The sequence below is a fragment of the Theropithecus gelada genome, chromosome 6 (genome assembly GCF_003255815.1).
Source record: "Theropithecus gelada isolate Dixy chromosome 6, Tgel_1.0, whole genome shotgun sequence".
NCBI lineage: Eukaryota > Metazoa > Chordata > Mammalia > Primates > Cercopithecidae > Theropithecus > Theropithecus gelada.
The window spans coordinates 38,007,754-38,033,923 of record NC_037673.1 but is presented as its reverse complement, the minus strand read 5'-3'; the positions used below and the strand labels follow the sequence as shown (position 1 = coordinate 38,033,923).

General features: G+C 45.1%; 1 protein-coding gene and 1 pseudogene across 5 annotated transcripts in view; one reads left to right on the top strand and one right to left on the bottom strand.

The window, feature by feature from the left end:
- EGFLAM (EGF like, fibronectin type III and laminin G domains) overlaps window positions 1-26,170 on the bottom strand; it is a 196,395-nt gene that overhangs the window by 27,789 nt on the left and 142,436 nt on the right. For 4 of the 5 annotated variants that reach the window (XM_025387582.1, XM_025387583.1, XM_025387584.1 and 1 more), the window contains 6 exons: window positions 24,790-24,934; window positions 19,203-19,392; window positions 12,406-12,531; window positions 10,163-10,406; window positions 6,135-6,246; window positions 2,099-2,215 (listed from right to left, as the gene is read on the bottom strand). In XM_025387582.1, coding sequence (XP_025243367.1) covers window positions 2,099-2,215; window positions 6,135-6,246; window positions 10,163-10,406; window positions 12,406-12,531; window positions 19,203-19,392; window positions 24,790-24,934 — 934 coding nt within the window. The remainder of the gene's footprint in view (window positions 1-2,098; window positions 2,216-6,134; window positions 6,247-10,162; window positions 10,407-12,405; window positions 12,532-19,202; window positions 19,393-24,789; window positions 24,935-26,170) is intronic. The other variant, XM_025387587.1, reaches the window with a different exon arrangement.
- LOC112626127 lies at window positions 7,027-7,528 on the top strand (annotated as a pseudogene).

The following is a 26,170-nucleotide window of genomic DNA, read 5'->3' as shown; positions in this document are numbered from 1 at the left end:
TCAAGAAGTCTCCTAAAATTCCATGAGCTGGACCTCCCCGATTGTCCCACTCACTCCTGCCATCCTCCTTCCCTGACGTTCCTGAATCCCCTCCCTCTGCACATTCCCTTCCCCACATAAGAAACAAAAGTGAAACACAGGTCACATTCTTTACCCCACTGTACACGGATTTACTGGTGCTCAAGAGCTCCCTTGCACGTTCTGCCCTGTAATGTGACTCTAGTGAAACTGATAAATTATGAGGAAGGGCTACCTGGTACCCCAGCCCCCAATAAATGGATCCAACATTACCAGCTCTTGATTCAGAATATGGATTTACTTTGAACTATTGCTGGCTTTGCAGAACTTGGAGACAGAAAGAACGCCTCCCAGGGGAACCCCCACTGCCCAGGGTTATAAGAGGTTAGCAATGGCACTTCCTGCCATGAATCTAAGCTTCCAAAGGCTTGCCTGGCCCTTGGAGAGCACTGGGAGAGTTGAGAGAAACTTTTCCCCAGTCCTGAATCTGAGAAGCTGCTAGAAAGTAGGCAGGATCCTTCTACAATCTCCTCCTTTCATGCTGCAAGTGAAGGACCAAGAGACTGCATAATATGTGCTGAGACAAGCCAAGAACAGCACTGTTCACTACAGCACACGGCCAAGCCCGTGAATCAGGCAGGAGAGGGTGGTCCTTCTAGCAGGAGATAGGGAGAGGGTTGTGTGTACCGGGTGAAGGGGAGGGCACAGCCTGAGAAGAGCGGGCAGAGGATGGATAATGTCTTGGCATCCCAGCTTGTTTCCTAGGTGAGAATTTGAAACACCTGGTTAAGCATGGCCAATCCCACTCATGGGGGAGAATGGTCTGAACTAAGGTATCACACACCTCAAAGTTCAGCAACAAAGGGAGACACATGACTGTCAGCAAATGTTGACTGGGCCTGACACTGCGATGGGAGATAAGATGGCCACAGCCCCAGGGGTCCTTTTCAGTGAGAGGAGGGACTCTTTCATCATTCCTCCTTCACCTTAGCCTCCCTCATGCTCCATCAGGATCCTTTAGCCATCATTGGCCACGAAAGGAAAACAGGATGAAGCTAATGTCCAGGAACTAAACATGCTTTTCTTTAGATCCTTGTTCTCCCAGTGTTCAGTGGTTCTGCCCGCCTGGGCTGGGGGGTCAAGCAGGTCTATTGCAGACAGAGCGTGTCTTCATAACCACAGAGATCATGGGCAGCCCCATGAGAAGGAATAAAAGACAGAGAGCAGGCCAGAAGCAGTGGCTCACGCCTGTAATCCCAGCACTTTGGGAGGCCAAGGTGGGCAGATCACAAGGTCAGGAGTTTGAGACCAGCCTGGCCAACATGGTGAAACCCTGTCTCTGCTAAAAATACAAAAATTAGCCAGATGTGGTGGCAGGCGCCTATAATCCCAGCTATTCGGGAGGCTGAGGCAGGAGAATCTCCTGAACCCAGGAGGTGGAGGTTGCAGTGAGCCGAGATCATGCCACTGCATTCCAGCCTGGGCGACAGAGTGAGATTCGGTCTTAAAAAAAAAAAAAGACAGAGAGCAGGGAAGCAGGGGAGTCAGTATCTTTTACTGAATTTTTTTTTTTTTCCTGAACCTTCTAGGGAAAAACTCTTGATGCTCTTAAGAGCTTGGTTACATGATCAATGAACACCAACTGCTAAAGTGTGGGGGTGGGGATGAGCACTGGCTCTAACGTTGAGCAAACTGCAAAGTACCGCCAAAGAGAAGCGCGGAGCCAAGGTTGCTATTCACCTCCATCCACTTCCTTCCCTACTGTGGAAGTATCTGCAGACACCTGATGCCATTTCACTCCCTCAGCAGTCCTAATATAGTTTGGTAGATTTGCTGTAAAAATTCATCATCACCAAGTAGCATTCATGGAATGTCTGCTGGGCATAGACCCAGGAGCAGATGTTATAAGAAAGTGAGGTTGGAAAGCCATGCTGCGGGCATTAAAATCTAAAATCTTAAAAATGTTAAAACTTTCTCAAAGTGTCTTTCTTGGGTGCAGCAGATGACACTGATCGCAACCCGCACTTTCATTGTCCACAGGCTGGGTGGCCCAGTAAACACGAGGAAGAGATGCCTGTACCTTCTGGATGCTCCCGCTGAAAGGCTTCAGGACACCTGAATTCTTCTTCACATCATCATAACTGGGGACTCCGCCAACAAAAATGTCTGTGTTGCACTTAATCTGTGTGAAGCCTCCCTGCCAAGAGATTAAAAACAAAGCATGGTATAACTTTAAAACAGATGTTCAAAATGATCAAATGGGTCTTCGGTCCCCTGTTGTGGAACAAAATGGTAGACAGAGCCTCAAGCCCCACACGACAATCTGTCTACACGTGGGCTTCACTCTCACAGTGCTTCTCATTGCTACTTACCACCTGCCTGCATGTTGGTGAAAGTCTTCATGTCTCTGAGACTTCGTTTCATTGTCTGCAAAATGGGAGTCATTGTATCTACCTCATAGCTATGTCATGATGACTGTGGCAGACTGCACTACTGGTCACAGGTACCCTCCCCACAGGAAGATTGCCTCCAACCTGTCGGCTGGCTCAGATGAGCTTGTGTGACTTCCTATAGCCAATAACACATGAGCAGAAGAGAAAAGAATCACTTCTGGGCAGACGCTTTCAGAGCCAGAGAGTAGTTCACCATGCCGTTTTCTCCTTCCCTCTGTTCCTGCAGCCCGGATCTCAGATTAGAGCTGCAGCTAACCATTGGTGGGTATGTGTCATGAGTGAGAAATAAACCCTTAAATTTGAGAGCTCTGGGAATGAACACACTTTAGATAATGTTAAGTTATTATTTCCTTTGATTTACGATAAAAGAAATACAAATACTAGCAGCTTTGATCGTTTATTTAACAAATATTATCGGGCACTTACTATAATATGCCCCATCTACTATGTTAAGTGCTGGACAAACAGCAGAAAATAAGAAAGACCCAGCCCCTGCCCTGCAGGGGTTTACGCAAGTAGGGAATACAGACAAGTGAAAGAGCAGGTGAGATCAGCACTGGGAAGAACTGTACAGGTGGCTATGGGTGCACCGGGGTGCTGGACAAGGGAGGCTCATATCCTACCCTAGACACAGGGAGTTGGGGAGGTGGTCAAGGAAGAGTTAACATTGTAGAAACTGGAAGACATTGGGGCTTAGACAGAATGTGAGTATAAGGCACAGGCAAGAAGGGGCCAGAGGATGCAGGGCCTTATACGCCACATTAGGAGCATGAACTTTACCCAAAAAAACAGTGAGATTTAAGCAGGAGAGAGAGGTCTGTGCTTTGGAAGATCATTGGCCAGAAGGAGGAGAATGAATCTGGGGTCATGTCAAGGGTAGAGAAGACGAGACAGGCGAGCCATGGAGGAGGAGGCTCTGTTTATCTTAGGGAGCGCCCACAGTGGCTGGGTCCAGCCAAGTAGCCCAGGGAAATTTCAATTAGATTAATTGACCGAAGTGCCTTCTGTCAATAGCCTTCAGGCAGATTTGAGGGTTCTTACTTAACTAGGAGGTTATCAAAGAAGCACAAAGGCTTTCAGGAATTCTTGTGGCCCAGAAGAATACTGAACCAGTCAGGAACTGTCACCACAAACCCACAGGCATCTTTCTCTTGTCATTGCTCTTACCCAAAAGCTAAAATAAGATGGAGAGAGGAAAGGAGGAAGGACACAGGGTCAAGGAGGTTTCAGAGCAGCTGGCTGCTAGGAAAAAAACCTGCATTATGTCTGTGTCCAGCGGCGGGGCCTCGTGGAGTGAGGAGCAGTTCCTTTTGGCTGCTCATCAAAATCCTCGTCCAACACCCTCCTGCTGACAAGTGGAAGGGCTGCAGCTGCCATGCCCAAGGGGGACCGCAGGAGAGAAGCAAACAGACCCCACCAAAGCCAGGCCTGCTCTGCAGTGAGGGGTTTTATGTCTGGATCTTACACTTTGGCTTGGCTGGAAGCAGTTTGCAAAGCTGAGCAAACCTCCAGGCTGGAGTTTCCTGAAAGTCTCAGAAGCACTGCTCTTGCATGCGTCTTGCATAGTCAGACCCAAGCCCAGGCCACTGATATTTCTCAGTGCTGCCAACTGAGCAGCCTGGTGGTCAGGTTTAGTCTGCACACAGGCTCTTAGGTGCTTAGGTCCTGGGTTAGCCCCTCAGAGTGTACTCTAACCCCTGCCCTCATCTGTCTCTGAGCTCTAAGACCACTGCCCTGTCAGTCACACTTCGAACATGATATGGCCAGCGGGGGAACAGAATTCCTTGTGGAAAAGACTTGATGAAGGTTTAGCATATAGAGATCAGGCATTGGCCTTCCCACTCCTGGCTCACAGTAGACTCAGCAGAACGTCCCTCCAGTGCACACACCAGAGCCACACCTTCCTGTGGGTTCCTTTTGCTTTTCTTTTGCTTTAAAACTCCAGTCAGCTCCATTCACCCACATGCCACCAAAGGTCAAAAAGTCAAAATGGAGGGTGCAGGTGCCACCATATTGGCTTCATGCTCTTTTGCTGATGTGCAGTGATAGAAACTCTGAGGTGTGGTTTTTACCTATGTGTCATCTCTTAAATCCTAATAGTAAATGCAGCGTCCTGAAGAGTAACTTATTTATAGTCATGGACCCTGCCCCTACTGTTTACAAACATTCCCATCCTCAGCTTTTGTTCCTGTTTTGCAGATGTTTGCAACTAAGATCTAGAGAGATACAATTGAATTTATATCATTAAACCAACAGACAGCCAGGTCCATTCTTGTGAGCTTCTAATTCTGTCTTGGAGTAAAGTCGGCTGTTAGAATGTTCTGCATTGCACCAGAAGTGACTCCGGTTCTCCATTTAAAATCGATTTCCCTTCATCCCTTCCTTTCTTCCCTCTCCCTCCCTTCCTGCCTTCCACAGATTTATATGGAGCATTTTCTAGGTGTGAAGGGTGCCCACCCCTTGACACAGAACCCAATTTGGGATTCCCCTCATTCCCAAGGAGGTCCGTGGTTCCAATTGGTCCTCCCACTGCAGCAGCCCCTCAGGCTGGCTTCTGGACATATGAGACCCTCTTTCTTCTCTCTCCAACCAAGTACCTCTTTCCCCAGCAAAAGTGCCTTTTCCTTCCTTTTCTTTTTTCTACTAGTCTATTTGCTTATTAGTATACCCAAATTTGTCAATGTCCTTTGCAAATCTTCCTTTGCACAGAATGAAAACTGGTGGGAAGTAAGATATTGGCAAATCTAAAGTCCCCTCTATTTTTGAGGAACTGTAAACTGTGTGTGTGTTTGCAGAATCCTGGCAGGCTATAGTTTAAAGCAAATCTCCCTGACTTCCTCCTAAAAATGTTATTTTTCTTTGTACATGACCTTGGATTTAAAATCATGCAGGAAAGTTATAAACTTCAGTAGAAATCCTATCCTCTTGAGTCCATAACCATACACTATTCACTACCACCACCACCACCACCACCACCACCACTACTACTACTACTACTACTACTACTACTACTACTACTAGTGCTACTACTACTAAGTAAAGCTATTTAGTGCTGACCTGGCATCAGGTACTGCTGTTTTTTACATGTATAATTCTTTTAATTCACACAACAACTCTGTGAAGTAGGCACTATTATCATCACCACCATTATCCCCATTGATAAGAGGATAATGCTGAGACAAGAAAAACAATCTTGGTAGGTCAAGTAACCAGTATGAGCTCACACCACTGGTAAGTAATTGAGCCAGATTTTGAGCCCCAGGGGTCTGGACTCACAGCCCGTTCTTGTCAGGCCTCCTCCATGCACCATGGGCCCTACCCCAGAGTCCGTGTTCTTACCTACTACCTGGTGCAGCTGATAAGAACAAAGATGGAGGTGGGAGGTGAAGAGGTGAAAGGCAATTTTGTAAGTGCTAAACGTATTGGGTGTCAACTCACTTAATCCTCACAACAACTCTACGAGGCCCATACTATTATTATCCCCATTTATAGCTAAGCGATAGAAAAGTTAAGTAATTTGCCCAATGGGGAGCTGGGATTTTCACACAGGCACTGAAGTCCATGTACTTAACCACAACACTGTGCTGCTTTTGTACCAAGACAGGCAGAAAACAGTACTCTGGCTCACACTCACCATCAAGAGAAAAGGTGTGCTGTTCTTACCTCTGCCATTCCCTCCACTACCTTCTGCTTATCCACCTGTAAGATGCCATTCTTTGCTGTGCGAGATACACGAAGCTCGTGCCAGTTGCCTAGGGTGAGGGGATCTTCACTCCTGTGGAAGGAAGATGTGATATTAATTTTATGTATCGAGTTGATTAGGATAAGGAATGCCCAGATAGCTGGTAGAACATTATTTCTGGGTGTGTCTGTGAGTGTGTTTCTGGAAGAGATGAGCATCTGAATCAGGAGACTTAGTAAAGATCTGCCCTCATCAACCTGGGCAAGCATCATGCAATCTGCAGAGGCTCTGAACTGAACAAAAAGGAAGAGGAGTGGGGATGTGCTCTCTCTTCTTGAGCTGGGACATCCATCTTCTCTGACCTTGAGCTTCGATGCTGGTTCTTTGGTCTTCAGACTTGGACCAAGACTTACATCATCAGCTTCTTGGTACTTGGGCCTTTGACTTGGACTAGGACAGACATCATGGGCTCTCTGGTTCTCAGGCCTTCAGGCTTGGACTGGAAATACACCACTAAATTTCCTGGGCTGCCAGCTTGCAGACGGCAGGCCATGGGACTTCTCAGCCTCCATAATCATGCAAGCCAACGCCTCAGGATAAATCTCTCTACATGTCTATTTATAGCCTATTGGTTCTGTTTCCCTGGAGAACTCTGACTAACATAGAAGGAAACCAAGCATGGGTTAGCATGTTATGGATCATTTTTGTCAATCTAGCCATGAGGAAGCTAATGCTAACCTTAGGCACCCCAATCCATTCAATAAAAAGAAAACACTAATTACTGCTTAGTAACAACAGCAGGATTAGTTACTGCTTATTGGACCCCTTCATACAGTAGGAGCATTGCATTTATTGTTTTATTTATTCCTTACAATGAGCCTGAAATGGGGTTCAGTGAGTCTGGTGATATAAGTTTTCTAGATGAGAGGTGGCGTGAAGGTAAAATATGGTCATGATTGTGCACAAGCTTGGAAGAAGAGAAAAATTATAGGAGCTATGATGTAAAAAACCAATTCTTTAGTGTACCAATGTCTGTAACATACTTTGAAATGCATAAAAAATAAGAAGGACCTTTCTGCTGTAGGCCTGAGTAGTTGCTGTTGAAAAGGGCACATTCGTAAAACCTAGAAAACTGGTGGTGGTCCTGGCCAGACGCTACTCCAACGCAAAGCTGTCATCACGAAGAACGTTTATGATGGCACCTCAGATCGCCCCTATAGCCACCAGATATCCCCTTGGACAAAACTGTTATCAATCAAGACGTCTTCAGAGACCCTGGTCTTAAACACAAGGCCCAACGGGAGGCCAAGGTCAAGTTTGAAGAGATGAACAGATGGGCAAGAACAAGTGGTTCTTTGAGAAGTTGCAGTTTTAGATGCTTTGTTTCGGTCATTAAAATTTTTTTAAAAAAATAAGAAGGATGGATGGACAGATATAACAATGGCTAGATATGTGATGAGGCAAATATAGCAAAATGTTAATTACAGACTATAGGTGCTTGGTATCAGGATGCTTACCATACAATTCTTCTAATTTTTCTATATGTTTGAAATTTTTCATAATAAAATATTGGGAGGGAAACAGATTCCATATTTTCTGATATTGTAAAAATGATTAAAATTACATTAAAAGTTCAATTATTCATTCAAAGTGGAAGTGCTTAAATTTTAATGATATTTATGCAACTTTTACTCATTACATTTTATAGTGAGGTGTGCAGAAAGAGACTCATTATTGCATTTGTATTTCTAGCAATGTCTAGTTCCTGGCCCTCACTGAACTTCCCAATTATCTCATGGTCCTGGATCATTTTTAGAAAACCTTGAGGAATACCAATGGGCACAATTATTGAAAGGTCACCACCCCCTCGCTTGATTTTTTTTGCTTTGGCAAATGCTTTTGTGATTTGTTCTTAGCAATTAGAATTTAATCACCTTGGCTAAATCAATATGCAATAAAGAAATAAGCAGCCCCTTTTAAGTGGTCTATCTCCATAACAGAGCCATTTCATGTTTTTGTACTGCAGAGGTCATTTGCTGTCAATATGCCACCTTCTTCAACATCCTTTTATCGATCATGGCCATCAAGAACTCATTTCGATTGTTGTGATTTTTTAATCAAGTTCATAATGAATTTGCCCGTCTTATCCTTTTCCTAAAGTTAAAATGATCTGGCCACTTCTGCAACTTCCTGTAGTTTGGGTTTTCACCGCATTTTCTTAATTAAGCAAGAAGTCTTTGAAATGGTTTTCAAAATAAACAGCTTCCAACGGGGCATCTGAAACACCAAGAGTAATCACTGTTGTTAGGTTATGCTCAGGAGGGGATGGGATAAGGGGGCAAATGGTGGTTTGTCCCTTAGAAACTCTTGCCTCATTTTCATCACCTAATTCTGAAAAATTCTTTTTCCAGTTGCCTTTCCTGATAGGCAGTGAAACAATAACTTAATAAGTGTACAAAAAAAAAATTAAAAACACCTCGTGTCAAAAATAAGCACAGAGTTATGAAAGAGAGAAATGCTGGACTTCTAAGGGTTCCATGTGCTCGTGACCCCACAGCTGGAGCTGCCACTGCACAGAGGCAGTGTGGAGGGGGCAGTCTGTCCAGGAGGAGGGCTGATGAGCCCCGACCCTCTCCTGGATCTTTCTGGTCCTTCCTTATCCAGGAAGAAAACCATTTAAAAGTGCAAGGTGATATTCAAGGTGTCTTCCTTTGTCAACCTGACATACAGTTCTAAGTGAATTGCTTAGGCTATTTTGCATAATCATATGTAAATTGAATCAATTAAATCCCCACCAAAGTTGTCTTGAAATATAGGATGTTTTTGCATAACCAGAGGTACAACAATATTTATCCATTCCCCTAGGGGGAAGGTGTCACTGATGTGCAGGAATTCAGCCACAAGGACAAAAACAAACCATCCTTTTTAAGAACTGTTAAAACCTAATGCAGTGAGCATTTTCTATCAGCCAGGAAAAATGATCAGTAGTTAAGGGCAATGCATAAGTTTTAGCATCTCACCCACATACTCTTTTTAAACATGACAGTCTAGCAATATGAAGACTGATGGAAAACAGTTTGCAACATTCTTTGAAACAACAGACTAACTGATATCATGTTACAGGGCACCATGGAGCAAAACATTCTAGTGAGTTTCAAAAGAGAAGCATTAGACAAACGTAGGAACAAGAAGTATGTCTGCATTCGATTAGTGGCCCCTCCGGCTTGAAGGTTAAAACTACCATCAACGCAATAAAAAGATGGGAGACATAAATAAAAGCATCTGCATCTACAAACTACAGGCTCCAAGGAACAATCCACCTGCTAAGTAATTTAATAGCACAAACTAGATAACAGTAGGAAAGTTTTGACTACTCAGACCAGTTCTGCAAATACCAGCAAGTACTGCAGAAGCAGCCATTTCCTGCTATGCTATTGAAACCACTCATCGCACATCTTTCTTGAGCATACTGCTTAGGGAACGGGTCTTTGCATTGCTGATGATTCACTGTCAGTTTCCATTAAAGAAATAGTTCAAGAGGAAAGTGAAAATTTAGAGTGAGGTCATCAAGGACATTTTTGTTCAAAAATATTAATACTTTTTTACTAGTTGACATGTATTTGCTGGATGCCCATCATGTGACGCTCTGTATAAGATGCTGATTAGTTACAGTTTGTCAAGTTTCTGCGGATGACGTGGCATAACTTTAGGTGGAAATGGAGGCAGTTTACCTCCACCTGAAGCAAGTCCATTTTCCGTAGTTTGAAGCATAGAATTGCACCTGTTGGGTAGTTACTTGAGAAAAGGAAGCCTTGTGGGAAGGAGAGTACTCTCTATGGGAAGCCTGTCGTCTGCCTGAAGCAGGACAAGTCAGCACGAGTTTCAGAAGATAAGCATGTAGAGAAGACAGGACGAGTGTGAGCTGTTGAATGGCAATTTGGGTTTTTTTCTGAAGCGGTTACTATTTGCCTTTTTAAGGGAAAGGGTCCCAGAAGGTTTCAGCCCTCACCTGAGAACACCGGTTCCAGAGCCACAGTCAAAGCGGAACTCCACATAGCCCCCTGCCATGTTGATGGACAGGAAGTCTTTGCTGCCTGTGTCATGGCTGTACAGGAGAACACCATCTCCTGAGTCTGGCCGAAATGTGATCTCAAACTCCGTGAAGGAAAGGTAATGCTGGGGCTCCAGTGGCCAGGGAGTTGCAGCATAGGATCTCAGAGACTCTCTGAATTGAGGAATGGTCAAGATGAAAGCTGAAAAAACAAGCACGGTGTTAGAAATCAATCTGTGGCAGAAACTGGCCAGATGTGCACCCACAGCTGTGTTCTTTTCCTCCGGGGTACAGACCTAAACTATAATTCCCAGCGGCCCTGCAGTTAGGTTGCTGGTGTGACTGAATTCTGGCCGGTAGAATATGGGTGAAAGAATCATAGAGAACCCTAGGTGTGGCCCCTAAAACTTCCCTCCATCCTCCATGCTCCTCCTCTCCTCTTGTGTGCTGGCAGGATGCAGGTATCAGTGGAGGACTCTAAGGTCCTAGAAGAGCCATTAGATGGAAGGAAACTGTGTCCCTATATAACTGTGTGGAGCAAAACGCCCTCTCTCACCACTGTCTCTGACCTGCAGTGATTTTGTAATATGAGCAAGAACCAGCCTTGACTAGTAAGGCTTCTGAAATATGAGATGGTATGTAACAGCATTGGCTTACCCTGACTCATATGCCCTCTTTTAGGTGACATGAGATTTGAGATTACAAACGTTTTCCCCAGCATGGTATCTTAGGTCCAAATCTGAATTAGGGAAGAATTTGGCTAGTTTTGTGATCTTAGCCTCAGTTTTATTTTCTTTTTATTTTAATTTTAGAATTCAGCAAAAATGATTTTCCAAAATCATTTTTGGAACCCTCCATGATTTTCCAAAATCTTTGAAATTTTTTGTTATTATTTGCGTGTATGTGCACACATATGTGTATTTGTGTGTATGTGTGTTTCCATGTTTATATACATAGTGTGTGCATGTATGTATATTTACATACTCTCTGTACATACAGTATTAAAGTGTGGAATAATTTAGTAGAACAGTACAAATAATGTTAATTTTGTCCCATCACATTGCTAATGTTTCTGTGTCTACTTTCCCAATCCATTTTTTTTTCGAAGACGGAGTCTCGCTCTGTCATCCAGACTGTAGTACGGTGGCGCGATTTTGGCTCACTGCAACCTCCGCCTTCTGGGTTCCAGCAATTCTCCTGCCTCAGCCTCTCAAGTAGCTTGGATTACAGCCATGCACCACCACACCCAGCTGATTTTTGTATTTTTAGTAGAGACGGGGTTTCACCACGTTGGCCTCATGATTCGCCTACCTCGGCCTCCCAAAGTGCTGGGATTACAGGCATGAGCCATCGTGCCTGGCCCCACCTTCCCAATCTTTTATCAGAAATTGACAGATATTCTAAAGAGCATGAGCATGAGCTTTAAATGCTTTGAATTCAGTCTGATACAAACCATACCAATACAGGCTTTTACTCGGGAGGTAGAGGCAGGAGAATGGTGTGAACCCGGGAAGCGGAGCTTGCAGTGAGCTGACATCGTGCCACTGCACTCCAGCCTGGGTGACAGAGTGGGACTCCATCTCAAAAAAAAAAAAAAAAGTTACTCAAGGGCCAAGAGGAGCCTACTCATTCTTAGCATCTTGAAATGAACATATGTTCGGCTGAGGGATGGAAGGTGCCCTGCAGTAAGAAGTGCTGAAAGGCTCAACATCAGATGAGTGAGTTATCTTTACTAAACAAATTTTGGCAGTCAGACACTCCAACCTGGTTAAAAAAAGTTTCCCCCATCTCTCGCAACAAAGCAATGTTGATCCCATAAAAATGAAAGGGCTTCGTTAGCTTTGTTAAAAGTACATTGATGAGGCCTGGCGGGTGGATCACTTGAGGCCAGGAGTTTGGGGGCAGCCTGGCCAACATGGTGAAACCCCGTCTCTACTAAAAATACAAAAATTAGCTGGGCATGGTGGCACACGCCTGTAGTCCCAGCTACTCGGGTGGCTGAGGCAGAAGAGAATCACTTGAACCCAGGAGGCAGAAGTTGCAATGAGCCGAGATGTGCCACTGCACTCCAGCCTGGGTAACATAGGGAGCCTTTGTCTCAAAAAAAAAAAAAAAAAAAAAAAAACCTACATTGATGATAAAGTACATCTACACAAATTAACATGCAGATAGAAACCACCATCAACTTGCTTCTTTCTCACCGTCTTCACAGTGTCGACCTTTAAACCCAAGGGGACAGAGGCAAATGTAGGAGTCGGCTTTGATTGCTGTACAGGTGCCACCATTGACGCACGAGGCCTCATCGCAGATTCCACTGCTGCATTCCCCTAAATACAGAATGGGAATTACAAAGCCCATCCGCCATGTGTGCCAGTCCAACACAGTGGCACTGACCCCACCAGCAGCTCATGGTTCTGAATAAATACAGTTTAGTTCTTACTCCTGTTGATTTGCAGCTCTGCACAACTGCAAACAGGCTTTCAGGATAAGTGGAACCTGCTCTTCATTTTAATTTGATTTTGGTTTGTCCTGTACGAAGAGCCACAGAGACTTTAAAAAACATGAGGGACACAATGAATCAAATAATATATTTCTGGGCAATTTTATGACCACTAACTGGGATGCCTGAGCTGTTTCTGCTTTAATTCATCTCTCTGTTGCTCCCACAAGAGCATATTTCAATCCCTCCAACGTCAACAGGGTGTTTATGTTAAAAGCGTTCTAAATTGCATGACCCCAATTAGCTTAAGTGCTGCTGCCTTGTTGGTTCAAAGTTGAGACAAGCAAGGTAGGCACGGAAGGAGTTACCCAGCCACATCTAAGCTGATTAACTCACCTGGATTGTCAACTCCTCTGTCTGGGGTAGGGAGCAGAGAGAGAGGGCCCCATAATACGTTGGCACATGGGTTTCAGAATCCCTATTTCTACTTCCAAAGTTACACCCTGATGAGGGACAGAACGGTGGCCTGCAGTGAGAAGGCTGAAAGGCTTAACATCCGATGAGTGAGCTCTCTTCACCAAACAGATCAGAGAGATCCAGAAAGGGTATCCTTTGTCATTTTCAAGTGCAGGTCGTCAGAGGAAAACAAATGGACTTTTCATGGGCTGTTTTTCTTCTGCTTCTTTCTGTTTTCTCTTTGTGTATAAGAAATCAGTTAGACAGATGGACCACCATCTGGCCCAGAACCAGATGAGGGAGTACAAAACACTTTTTCTGGGGGTGGAGGTAGAAGGGCGTGCCCCTGGAAATGAAGGGTCCAGCTGTGCTCTCTCCCAGTCGTCAAGGCTTCCCTCTGCATGAGCTGGTAGCCCACCCTGTGAGGGCAGGAGCCTCCCCTGGCCTGAGTGTGTCATCTCGGCCGGATGAATCTCTCACCCTTCCCTCCTTGAATTAGTCCAGACTTTTCATAAAGACTCACTGGGAGGACAGGTAAGGGCCAGGCACCTAGGGTAGACCCAGGAGAGGAGACTGACTTCAGGGACTGCTAACAGAATTTAATTAAAGCCCGTGTAGATGGCTTGCCACCCCAGCTGGGGTGGGCTAGCCTCTGTGAATCCAGCTGGTGGCTACTGAATGTTCAGGCAGACATGGCCAGTGGTCTCCAGCTACAGCCCTAAGAATGTCACCCCCAGCATTCGCAGTCTCCACAGAGATGCTGGCTGACTTCGATCTTAAAGAGCCAAACTCTCAAAGGTCCCTGAGCCCTGCCAATTTCTGTGGGTTGTGATTCCTTCCCAGAGCTTGGCTGGATCCACAGGAAGGAGCGGGGTCCTTGTATGTTATTTTAGATGAACAGAAAAGGATTCCTTTACAAATCTTATGCATTTTAACTATTTTTTAAGAGGTGGGGGTAGGGTAGGGGAGGTCATGAAAGCCAGATGGAGTTGCTGACTTGGTGAAAGCAGCATTTCAGCAAGATTACTCTGGGAATGGCACGCAAGACAGACTGATGAGTAACAGGAGTGGAGGAGAGGAAAGAAGTCCTATAGGGGAGTGAACAGGGTGGCCACAAAGAAAATGGAGAGACTGTGAAGGATCAGACATCCAAGGAAGGAAGAAATGAGAGATTCATTGTAGTGGTCGAAGGGCAAGAAGATTCCTCCAGCACAATCTCAATATTTGTGGCTTGAAAGACTAAAAGAATGGTGCAGGAGGGAAGAAATAAGAGTGGCTGTGGACAGGACCTGACTTCTGCAAAGCAAAGGGAGAGGTTGCTTTGGTTGGATTTAAGTCTAAGATAACTGTGGAAATACTCAGTGCTGGTATCAGGCCTTGAAAGAAGGGAGAGAGGTTCCCAGAGTTTCCAAACCGGTTTGGGTACAGGGTCACACAAGGCATGGCACTTGTGTGAGCTAGAGAGAACCTGAGCATAGGTGAGTACGCCACAGCAGGGGCTCTGTGAACCGAGAAGGAAAAAATATTGCATCTGTATTTTGCCTAGCCTCTGCCTGGAGCTGGATGTGTATTTCCATCAACTTTCAATGCAGGCAAGATACTTCTAGTATTAGTAGTTCTTGTGACTTGTGACCAATAGACCTCACAGTTGTTGTCACATTCCATTTATTGCACATATTTCAAAGTATCATTTATACTTGTTGCTACTTTGAAGTCATGGGAGTTATTTCACCCACCATTAAATAATTCTGTTCCTTAATGCTTTATAAAGGAGCACATATATTACCGTAAAAGCAAAACAAAAAATATGTGATAGGGCTGAGTTTCAGTATAATTGTTTCCCCTTATAATATTACATATATTATTTTTCTCCATTTAAGAACATCGTTATGAGAAGAGAGAGGTCCATGGGCTTCCCCAGACCACCAAAGGGGGCTGCAGTGCAAAAAAGGTTAAGAACCCCTGGGCTACTGAGAAGAGAGAACCCTGGCAGCAAGGGCCCAGGGAAGCCAGGAAGGGTGAGTGCAGAGTGTAGCTGAACAGGTTCATTTTAGGGGGAAAACTCTCAACTCAGAGTGATGGGGAGGAGAGGTGGGTGCGGCAAGGTCATGTATACACGGACCTCATCATCAGTATGTAAAGTCACTTTCACCAGCACCTACCACAGGCCAGCTGTTGTGTAGGTTTCTGCTAGATAAGAAAGCAAGAGGTAGAAGAGAAATACGACTTCTAAGGAGGGGAAAGAATGTGGAACATCATTGGGTGGAGTTCCTTAAAGAGACTATGAACAAGGAGAAACTTCCCTGTCTCCAGCCCCCAATCCATAACCGAGGCCCACCTATTTTTCCCCTAATGATCTGTCAGATCTCTCTCTGTTTCTACCGCCACTACCACCTGGATTAAACCGTCATTTGTCATGTGACCTACTGCAATAGACCTCAGCTGGTCTACATGTATCCCTGAAAGCCCCTTCTAATGAGCTTTCAGGGGATCACAAACTACATCAAGGCACCCATCCCCCACTTCCTCTTCCCTGGAACAAGCCCTTCCCTCGCCTGGAACGTCCTTCTCTCCCTTCTCCACATTTTCACTTCTACTCTTGCTTCATATTAACTTCCTTTTCTGAGAAACTCTTTCCCCGGCCCCCAAACCCTACAACCTCCCTATTGAACATCACCATTGCAGCATCACTTCTCCTTCATAACACTTACCCAAGGTGTAACTTCACCTTCACTGTGTGATTATTATATTAATTTGGTCTCTCCTCATGGTAACCATATGAGGACTGAGCCAGATCCTGCCTTGTTCATTACTTGATCTCCAGCACCCAGCACTGTGACAAGCACTAAGCAGGTGCTCAGTGAAGTATTTATTGAGTGAAATGAGGAAAACAGCTGGTAAGCCAGGGTGAGACCCATGGTCACCACAGACCCCTTGAATCTCAAATCTAGGAAGTGGCTCTGTGACTGCTCCAGCAGAGTGGGGATATCCAAGACAGGATTGGCATAAATGAGTGGTGGAAATATAGGTTTGAGAATCTGAATGGAAATAATCAAGAGCTGGACCAGAGAACGCAAAATTTGCTGAGATATCTGACTAACTAGTGTAGAATGTGACTTGCAGAGAGCACAGGAGCTGGGAACAGTCTAACGAAAGACAGGAGATGAAGTGGAAGGAACTGAGTAATGAAAGGCCCCTCTGGGGAATGAAAATAGGTTTAGTGGGAAGGCAGAGAGAAAGTCACAGCTGAAGATGGCAATGCCAAGTTAGAGATATCAGATGGGAAACCGTGACCCTCCCTGGTGAGGCCGCGTTTGACTTACGAAAACTTGAATTTCAGGAGGAGTAACCCAAAGGACAGCAAACATGAAAGCTGAGGAAGGATAACCAGCCCCACTCTTATAACCCTGGGGAAAATGAAATGGGAAGAAATGTAAAACACCAACATGGCTGACAGGTGCCATTAACATTCACAGAGAGAAATCTGTACACTAATCCAATAGCTGTATCCAGGGAGCTGGAGCCCACAGGCGAGGTCTTTTTGGTGCCACCTGCTGGAGAAGCGGGTATCACACTGTGTCGGAATTAACAAAGCTGGCAGAAATCAGTTCTTGCCCAACTTTGGAACCTCTGAACTACCTGTCAGAGGTTTCCATGCCATCTCAGGACTGCCAGGTTTATTCAGGGCTGTTCCCCTGAAGAAACAGATGATAGCTGGTTTGATGGGTAGGATTAGAATATGAATAATAATAATAACAGGAAATATTTATGAAATGTTTGCGATGTGCAAAGCCCTATTCTAAGTGCTTTTTATGCACCACAACTCATGTAAACAAAATAATCTTACGAGGTAGATCCTATTTCTAGATGGGGAGACTGAGTTGCAAACATTTTTCAAATCCAGGCAATCTGCCTTCAGGGTCCAGGCTCATAAACAAGGCATGTGATTCCTAATGGAATGGCTGGTTCTTATGTTCTGAATCATCACAGAGAGAAAACGGATTTTGGAGACATTGTCCTACCATAGTGACAACTTTAACAATTGTTTCAGTCATTGCTGCTTACTGTTTACTTTGACCAAGTAATCAATGGATGGTAAACGTTTTTAGTTAAGTAAACTGCATCTTTTATAGTTATAACAATGGCATCACCTATAGGAGTGAACAGGTGGAGGGAAACAATTTGGTAGCCATTGATGTAGTTGATTTTGTTAAGAGGGTAGTCCCTGGTGCCAGTATGGCTGAGGTCACATTAGGCTCTACCACTTACTAGCTGTGTGACCTTGGGCGAGTTACTTAACTGTTCCGTGCCATTGGTTTTTTGTTTTGTTTTGTTTTGTTTTTTAAGACAGAATCTCACTCTGTTGCCCAAGCTGGAGTGTAGTGGCACAATCTCAGCTCACTGCAACTTCTGCCTCCTGAGTTCAGGCAATTCTCCTGCCTTAGCCTCCTGGGTAGCTGGGATTACAGAGGCGTGACACCATGCCCAGCTAACTTTTGTATTTTAGTAGAGACGGAGTTTCACCATGTTGGCCAGGCTGGTCTCCAACTCATGACCTCAGGTGATTTGCCTGCCTCAGCCTCCCAAAGTGCTGAGATGACAGGCGTGAGCCATCGCGTCCAGCCCCATTGGTTCTTATCCGTAAAGTAAGGCTAATGATAGCACCCACTTCATAATAACCTTGGAAAGATCAAAGTAATTTAGAATGGTGCCTACTTAAAGTAGGTGCTCAACTAATATTAGCTACAAGAAAAACAAACAAAACAAAAAACTGTTCTAGGAGTCATGAGGATTGAATCCTACCTCTGACTGAGGAATGGGGAGAGGGATGAATTGATAATGTGGTCAAGAAAATGCAGCAAAATGTTAACGGTAGCATCTAGGCAATGAGACTATGATGTTCACTGTGCATTCTTTCAAAATAACATCTTAGAGATGGAGGGAAAAGAGATTCAAGGAAGAGACTTGGCCAAGGGCAAAGTCATAAGGATGTGATGCTTAGAGTAGTGAGTGAAAAGGAGAGTATCCTAGAGATATCGATCCAGAGTCCTGATATCACAGAGACCCTGTTATGGACTAAACTGTTTTTCCCCCCAAATTCACAGTTGAAGTCCTAACTCCCTGTATTTGGAGATAGTGTCTTTAAGGAGGTATTTAAGGTTAATTGAGGTCATAAGAGTGGGGACTTAATCCGGTCTGATTGGTGTCCTTGTAGGAGGATATTTGGACACACAGACATACCACGGGTGTGCACACACAGAGGAAAGACCCCTGGAACACACAGTGAGAAGGTGGCTGTCTGCAAGCCAAGGAGAGAGGCCTCCCCAGGAACCAAACTGGCTAGCACCTTGATCTGGGACTTCCGGCCTCCAGAACTGTGAGAAAATTAATTTCTGATGTTTAACTCGCCCAGTCTGCAGTATTTTGTTATGGCAGCTCTAGCAGACAGTCCCTGAATTAACCAACTTGGGAATTACCTACCTGTTGCCTTCAGTGATAGAATAAACATCCTTATTGCTTTAAAAATAAGCCTAGCTCTGCCTGCTACTTTCGATAAGTTATTTAACTTCTGCAAGCCCCAGTTTCTTCATCTATAAAATGGGCATGATGATAATTTCTGCCTCTTAGAGTTAGTGTGAAAGTAAATGAGAGAGTGTATAAGAAAATGTTTGGCACTGTGATCATGAATTAGAATTCGACCACTTCTTTAAGAAACAGAGAGTATATGAAAGCTCTTCTTACATTACTGTGTTAGCTCTTCCACTGGACTGGGTGAGGTAAGGTAAATGGGCTGGATTGCTTATTGCTTTGTCCTATAAGACCATGCCATATTTCATGATGAGACCCAAATTGCTAGCAAGACACAACCAGTGTTTGGTGCACCATACTGTTACCATATTTTGGTGTTCAGATGCAGAGTCAGCATGTCTGTAGAGCACCAGCCTCACCCCCGGGGCCCACCTCTCTCCTGACGTTCTGCAGGTACCAGCTTCCCAGGGTAGCACCTAATGTTGCTGTTCCCTCCATGGGCCAAGCCAGAAAGGCAGTCCCATAAGACATACGTCCCATAAGACTACCCCAACCCACCGGGCAGCCACTTACCCACATCAGCCCCGCTGAGTGCTTTTCCCAGGGGCCAGGGCCTCATGTCGATTCTCCTCCCATTCACAGCGAGTGACTGCACACAACCTTGAAAGCCTCGGTTTGTCCCTGTTGCTCTGACCAACCAGTAAGCGCTGGGAGCGCCACCAAGATAGAGAGGTGTCCGGAAAGTAATTTTACTGTATTGGCCCTTTAAGAAAGATGACCACTCATGAATACTCTCACTAAACAAAATCGAAAGCCAAAACACACCAGATTTTTATGAGGGACATGGTTAAGACGTCAGTGACAGCTCCAGCGTTTTCTTCCATCTGTATTTATCTTTAAGACCTTGCCTTACTGGAAAATTAAACCCACGATTACCGTAGGGAACTCAGTGAGTTTCTCAGAGGGCTGTGCTTCCAGAAGGGAGGATTTTGGAATGTCTAGAAGGGAAGGGAAGGGAGGTCAGAGCCACGCCTGACCCACCAGGCAGTGAACCATGCTAGGCATCCAACAAAAACGTTCTCTTTCCAGTCCTGACACCAGCTGACTGTGTACTTTGGAAGGATCTTAGGGCTATTCTGTGCCTCCAAAGGTGATAATACTAATTTTGTATACAGTGGGCTAATAATTACCTTTTCATTGTCCTAGTCACCTTTATACTATATCCTAGAGAGAAACATTGTTGGGGTCGGGTGGGGTGGGGGGGGGGAATTACCAAACAGATCATGATGCAAAGTGTTTTGAAATTTGCTTATGAATATGACTTTTTTTTTTTTAAGTGTTGTTACAGTGAGGTAGGAAAATTTCCCATCTTAGACCAAACCACAATCTGGATTGCAGGTTTTAAGGTTACAAAATACAGAGCTGAAGATTAGGTGGGACAAAATTAAGTCACCCTTGGCCTTTTTTTTTTTTTTTTTGAGACAGAGTCTTGCTCTGTCGCCGGGGCTGAGCCATCTTGGCTCGCTGTAACCTCCGCCTCCCAGGTTCAAGCTATTCTCCTGCCTCAGCCTCCTGAGTAGCTGGGATTACAGGCATGTGCCACCACACCCAGCTAATTTTATATTTTTAGTAGAGACTGGGTTTCACCATGTTGGTCAGGCTGGTCTTGAACTCCTGACCTTGTGATCCACCCACCTTGGCCTCCCAAAGTGCTGGGATTACAGGCATGAGCCACCACACTCAGCCTGGTCATTCTTTTTTTTTATGACCAAAATATCTCATTCATCTGCATTATAGGGTAAGGAATGGTGTCAGGGAAAGGCACACTGCCAGAACTTATAAAATGTTCAGAGTGTAAGACTCTGAAACATAATTAGGATCCTTTAAACTTCTGTTACCAGCAAGTGGAAAATCTAATCATTGTTTTATCTTTTCTGATGAAGAGATAAGAATCTCATGTAAATAGCAGACTGAACACAAGTTAGGATATGGGTTTTCAGGGTCAGTTACACTGTTTGCCAGCCACTGAGCATGCTGCTTTCATTAGATGAGTTAAATGTCCTCTTGGCTTCTTTCACCCAGATTCTCAGAATTGACTTCTTCTGGATCCCATCCTGGCCCTTCCAGTTTTGTTCCGTGATCTGGGGCCACAGCAGGAGGCTGACGGCTCAATCCTTTTCTAGAGCATAAAGTGCCTTGTAGGGGTGGGTGGCTACTTTGCTGCGCCCTTCGCAAGATCCCCGGCAATGGTCTTCAAACCTGGCTTCAGATGAAGGTTGCCTTCTGATCCCTGGAGCTTGCTTTGCCTGCCTCTACAGAGAAATGGAAGAATTCACATTCTCCCAGGGCTGCCCTTAACAGTTTGGGATGAGTCTGAGGCATAATTTACACTCCGGAGCTCCTCTACTGGATCAGGCAGAAACCATACTCTGAAAAACTTGGCCTGAGATCTCACTCTTGCTGATAACCTCTTCTTCCCTGTCCGTCTCCTCTCTCTCAGCAGTTTCTCCTGGGAGCACTTTCTTAATACATCACTTGCATAGGACTCCACATCTCAGGTCTGTTGCTGGGGAATCTCACTTAAGATAGAATCACTGTCTCTCAGGACAGCTTATTAAACAGCCACACTCGTGGTCCTGCTTGACAACTTGCTTAGCGAGTCTCGCTAGTATGGAGGCAATCTTCAGCCTGAGTATCCATAAAGCTACATGCTTCTTGCAATTAATTCCTTTTTTAAAAAAAGATGGTGATATGGCTTGGCTGTGTCTCCACCCAAATATCATCTTGAATTGTAGCTCCCATAATCCCCATGTGTCATGGGAAGGACTCGGTGGGAGGTAACTGAATCATGGGGGCGGTTACCCCCATGCTGTTCTCTCGATAGTGAGTTCTCACGAGCTCTGATAGTTTTATAAGGCGTTTTTTCCCCCTCGCTCAGCACTTCTCCTTGCTGCTGCCATGTGAAGAAGGACATGTTTGCTTCCCCTTCCACCATGATTGTAAGTTTTCTGAGGCCTTCCCAGCCATGCAGAACTGTACGTCAATTAAACCTCTTTTCTTTATGAATTACCCTGTCTCGGATATTTCTTCATAGCAGTATGAGAACGGACTAATACAGATGGGATCTGACTATGTTACCCAGGCTGAAGTGCAGGGCTATTCACAGGCTCAAAGATGACCCACTGCAGGCTTGACCTCGTGGGCTCAAGCGATCCTCCCTCCTCAGCCTCCCAAGTAGCTGGGACTACAGGCGTATGACACAACACCTGGCTAATTTTTCTATTTTTGGTAGAGATGGGGTTTCACCATGTTCCCTAGGCTAGTCTCGAACTCCTGAGCTCAAGTGATCCTCCTGCCTTGGCTTCCCAAAGGGTGAGAATTATAGGTGTGCACCATTGTGCCTGGCAATTAAATTAATTCTTTTTTTTTTTTTTTTTTTGGAGATGTAGTCTTGCTCTGTAGCCCAGGCTGGAATGCAATAGTGCAATGTAAGTTCACTGCAACGTCTGCCTCCCAGGTTCAGGTGATTCTCCTGCCTCAGCCTCCTGAGTAGCTGGGATTACAGGCGCCCACCACCACACCTGGCTAATTTTTAAATATTTTTAGTAGAGACAAGGTTTCACATGTTGGCCAGGCTGGTCTCGAACTCCTGACCTCAAGTGACCTGCCTACTTCAGTCTCCCAAAGTACTGGTATTGGAGGCATGAGCCACTGCACCTGGCTCAATTAATTATTATATTCATTACAAACATAGAATCTTGAGATTAACAAAAAATATAAAAACTCGTATAATTCAAGCTCTCACTGGCTGTTGGATTCCTGCTACATCCCTAACAAGAAGTTTAGATAAGTTACCCCTTGAACACTCCCCAAAGATACCCCCCTCTCCTGAGGTAGTCTGTTGCACTTCTGTCCTTTTATTAGGTGAAGCTAAAATAGACCTCTTAAGGCTCATCCCATTCAGATTCGGCCTTGGGGGGTCCATGGAGTAAATCTTCGTTTCCCAAGGCTCTTTCTTTGACTCTATAATGAAAAACCACCTTGCATGCCTTCATCTTCTCTTCTCCAAACTAAACATTGCTCCTTCAATCAATCATTGAAGGGATTTCAAGTCATCTTCCAGTTTGGGTGACTACCCTTAGAACTGCTCCAATCTGTCTGCAGCCTTCTTAGAATGTGATCCAGATGTGAATGTAATCCTTTCAGAGGATTAGAGTCACTATCCGAGTCACTAGAAGCTATCACATAGTCAACAGAATAGAATAAGATCATCACCTCCCTTTTTTAGATGCTATGACTCTGTTAACACAGCCTATAATTTATTTAGCTTATTGTTACCACAGGACCCTGTTTGTTAACAGCTATGGAACTTCCCCTGTTTTAAACAATTAGACATTTTCACAGGCTTCTATTGTAGCTTCTCCATTCTGTCTTCATGTTAGTATTTTGGACCCAAGCTAGAAGTTTCTTTATTCCTATCAAACTAACTTTTATCATGTTAGGCCTATTAGTTCTGGCACTGATGTAGTTTACTGACCCTGTCTTTTTCTTACCTAGCCATCAGAGCATAAACAGTCTCCCTGGATTCGCATTTACTAAATTGGAATTCTTGTTCCTTTGGAATCACTGGGATCCAAATTAATGAGATATTTTCTTCTATATTTTGGAAGGCAGGGTGTCAGCAAGGCATAGCCCTTTATATCAGGGGTCCCCAACCATGGCCATGGACCCATACCAGTCGGTGGCCTGTTAGGAACCAGGGTGCACCGCAGAAGGTGAGTGGCAGGATGAGCGAGCATTTCCGCCTGAGCTCCGCCTCCTGTCAGATCAGCTGTGCCATTAGCTTCTTAGAGGAGCACGAACCCTGTTGTGAACTGCACGGGCGAGGGATCCAGGTGACACGTTCCTTCTGAAACTCTAACCATGCCTGACGATCTGAGATGGAACACTTTCATCCTGAAATCAAACGCCCTCCCTGGTCCATGGAAAAATTGACTTCCACAAAACTGGTCCCTGGTGCCAAAAAGGTTGGGGACCACTGCTTTATATAATGTGCCTTGCTGGCGAAGAGTAGAGAGGAGCCCAAGCAGGGAGGAAGCTGTAGACATATAAACAAAGGCTTTCTTGCTACATTTTTCCTTGGAGAATACAGACACCTGCCTGATTATAATTATAGGCTCAGTTCCTTGGCAGGCTTTTAATCCAAACTGTTTATTCTGAACATAGTCCTAAAATTGCTCAGACCATAACAAATATGTGAATACTAGGTGATTTGCTGAGTAGCCCAAAAGTCCAGCCCTTTTTTTTTTTTTTTTAACCATTTCCTATAATTACGGCCACCCCTCAAAGGTAGATGAAGAACTTATTCCTGCATTTTGAACCAAATGAACCTTTCGAGACTATCTTCTGAAGCCACAGGATTGCAACACCCCATCCTAAAAGCAAGTTTTGTGTTTGACACGAATAATGGCTTCTAGGCTGGGTGTGGTGGCTCATCCCTGTCACCCCAGAACTTTGGGAGGCCTAGGTGGGAGAATTGCTCGCGTCCAGGAGTTCATGACCAGCCTGGGCAACACAGTGAAACTCAATCTCTACAAAAAAAATAAAATAAAAAGAAAGAAATTAGCCAGTCATGGTGGCACATGCCTGTAGTTCCAGCTACTTGGGAGGCTGAGGTGGCATGGTTTCAACCAGGGAGGTAGAGGCTGCAGTGAGCCATGATTCTGCCACTGCACTCCAGCCTGGGGGACAGAGTGAGACCCTCTGCCTCCAAGTGATAATAGTAATAATGGGTTCTATTCTTCCAATATGGGCCTTCTTCTACCGCTGGCTTTGATGTACTTAGGAAAGAGAACATATCTTTGGGCACAGGCCTGCAGCATGAACCTGTGCACCAACAGCAATGATGCTTGTAAGTTGAATTCTTCTCTTTGGTAGATGTGAGGTGGGTGTGTGTCCTGAAAGCTCACCTGGAGTGCAAGACCACTCAAGAGCACATCAAAGGTCTGCTGCATGGGTTCACCACGAGAAATAGGCCTCACCACGCCTATCCAGAACTTGAATCCTGCAGACGCTGCCATGGCTCTGTGCAGTGAGTCCCTCCCTGGAGGCTCATGGTGAGTGGTACGTGGGGTGGGCAGGGTGTGGGGCTCATACTTACCTGAGACTGGCCTGTCACCGGGGTGCCGTTGTTCAGCTGCAGCAGCCCGTTCTGCCCATCTCTGTAGAGCATAACTGTGTGCCAGCCCCCCAGTTTGATTTTGGTCTCACTTACGATGATGGCAACCCCAGTTCCACAATTAAACCTGTTGGGGAGGAAAAGGAAAAGAAGATTCTTTGATGAACCAGCTCATTATGTTTTCAGATTCCATGGACGTCACTTCCAGGTCAACAGCTCCTTTCCGAGTCAGTCTGTTCAGAGTTATGTTTATGAATATCAAGTGCTGTTGAAATCAATACAGGGAAGAACTAGGCACCTCTTCCTGGGGATGATCTCCATCTAGTTATCTTTCATCTGCCCATAGGACCTTTCAACGTAGGGCCTTTGTTAGCCTGATTTTTTCTGCAACTTAGGAAATCATGGGCATTTGCGTACTGTGCTTGCTACCTGCGTGACGGGATCTGTACCCCAAGCCTCAGCATCATGCAGTATTCCCATGTAGCAAACCTGCACATGTACGCCCTGTATTTAAAATAAAAGTTGACATTAGGCCAGGCATGGTGGTTTACGTCTGTAATCCCAGCACTTTGGGAGGCCAAGGTGGGCGGATCACCTGAGGTCAGGAGTTCAAGACCAGCCTGACCAACATGGTGAAACTCCATCTCTACTAAAAATACAAAGATTAGCTGGGCGTCGTGGCAGGTGCCTGTAGTCCAGAGGCTGAGGCAGCAGAATCGTTCGAACCCAGGAGGCGGAGGTTACAGTGAGCCAAGTTAACGCCACTGCCTGGGCAACAGAGTGAAACTCTGTCCCAAAAATAAATAAAAATAAAAATTAAAAATACAAGTTGAAATTTTAAAAAAACTGGGCATGGTGGCCCATGTCTGTAATCCCAGCACTCTGGGAGGCCGAGGCAGGTGGATCACTTGAGTTCAGGAGTTCGAGACCAGCCTGGCCAACATGGTGAAATCCTGTCTCTACTAAAAATATAAAAGTTAACTGAGCATGATGGCGAATGCTTGTAATCCCAGCTACTTGGGAGGATGAGGCAGGAGAATTGCTTGAACCCAGGAGGTGGAGGTTGAAGTGAGCCCAGATTGCACCACTGCACTCCAGTCTTGGCAACAGACTCCGTCTCAAAAAAAAAAAGAAAAAAGAAATTAATGAAAGGTAGTAACTAATCCGCATCCCATTTTCTTTTTTCTTTTCTTTTGAGACAGTGTCTCGCTCTGTCACCCAGGCTGGAGTGCAGTGGTGTGATCTCTGCTCACTGTAACCTCCGCCTCCTGGGTTCAAGTGATTCTCCCGCCTCAGCCTCCTGAGTAGCTAGGACTATAGGTGCATGCTATCACGCCCAGCTAATTTTTGTATTTTTAGTAAA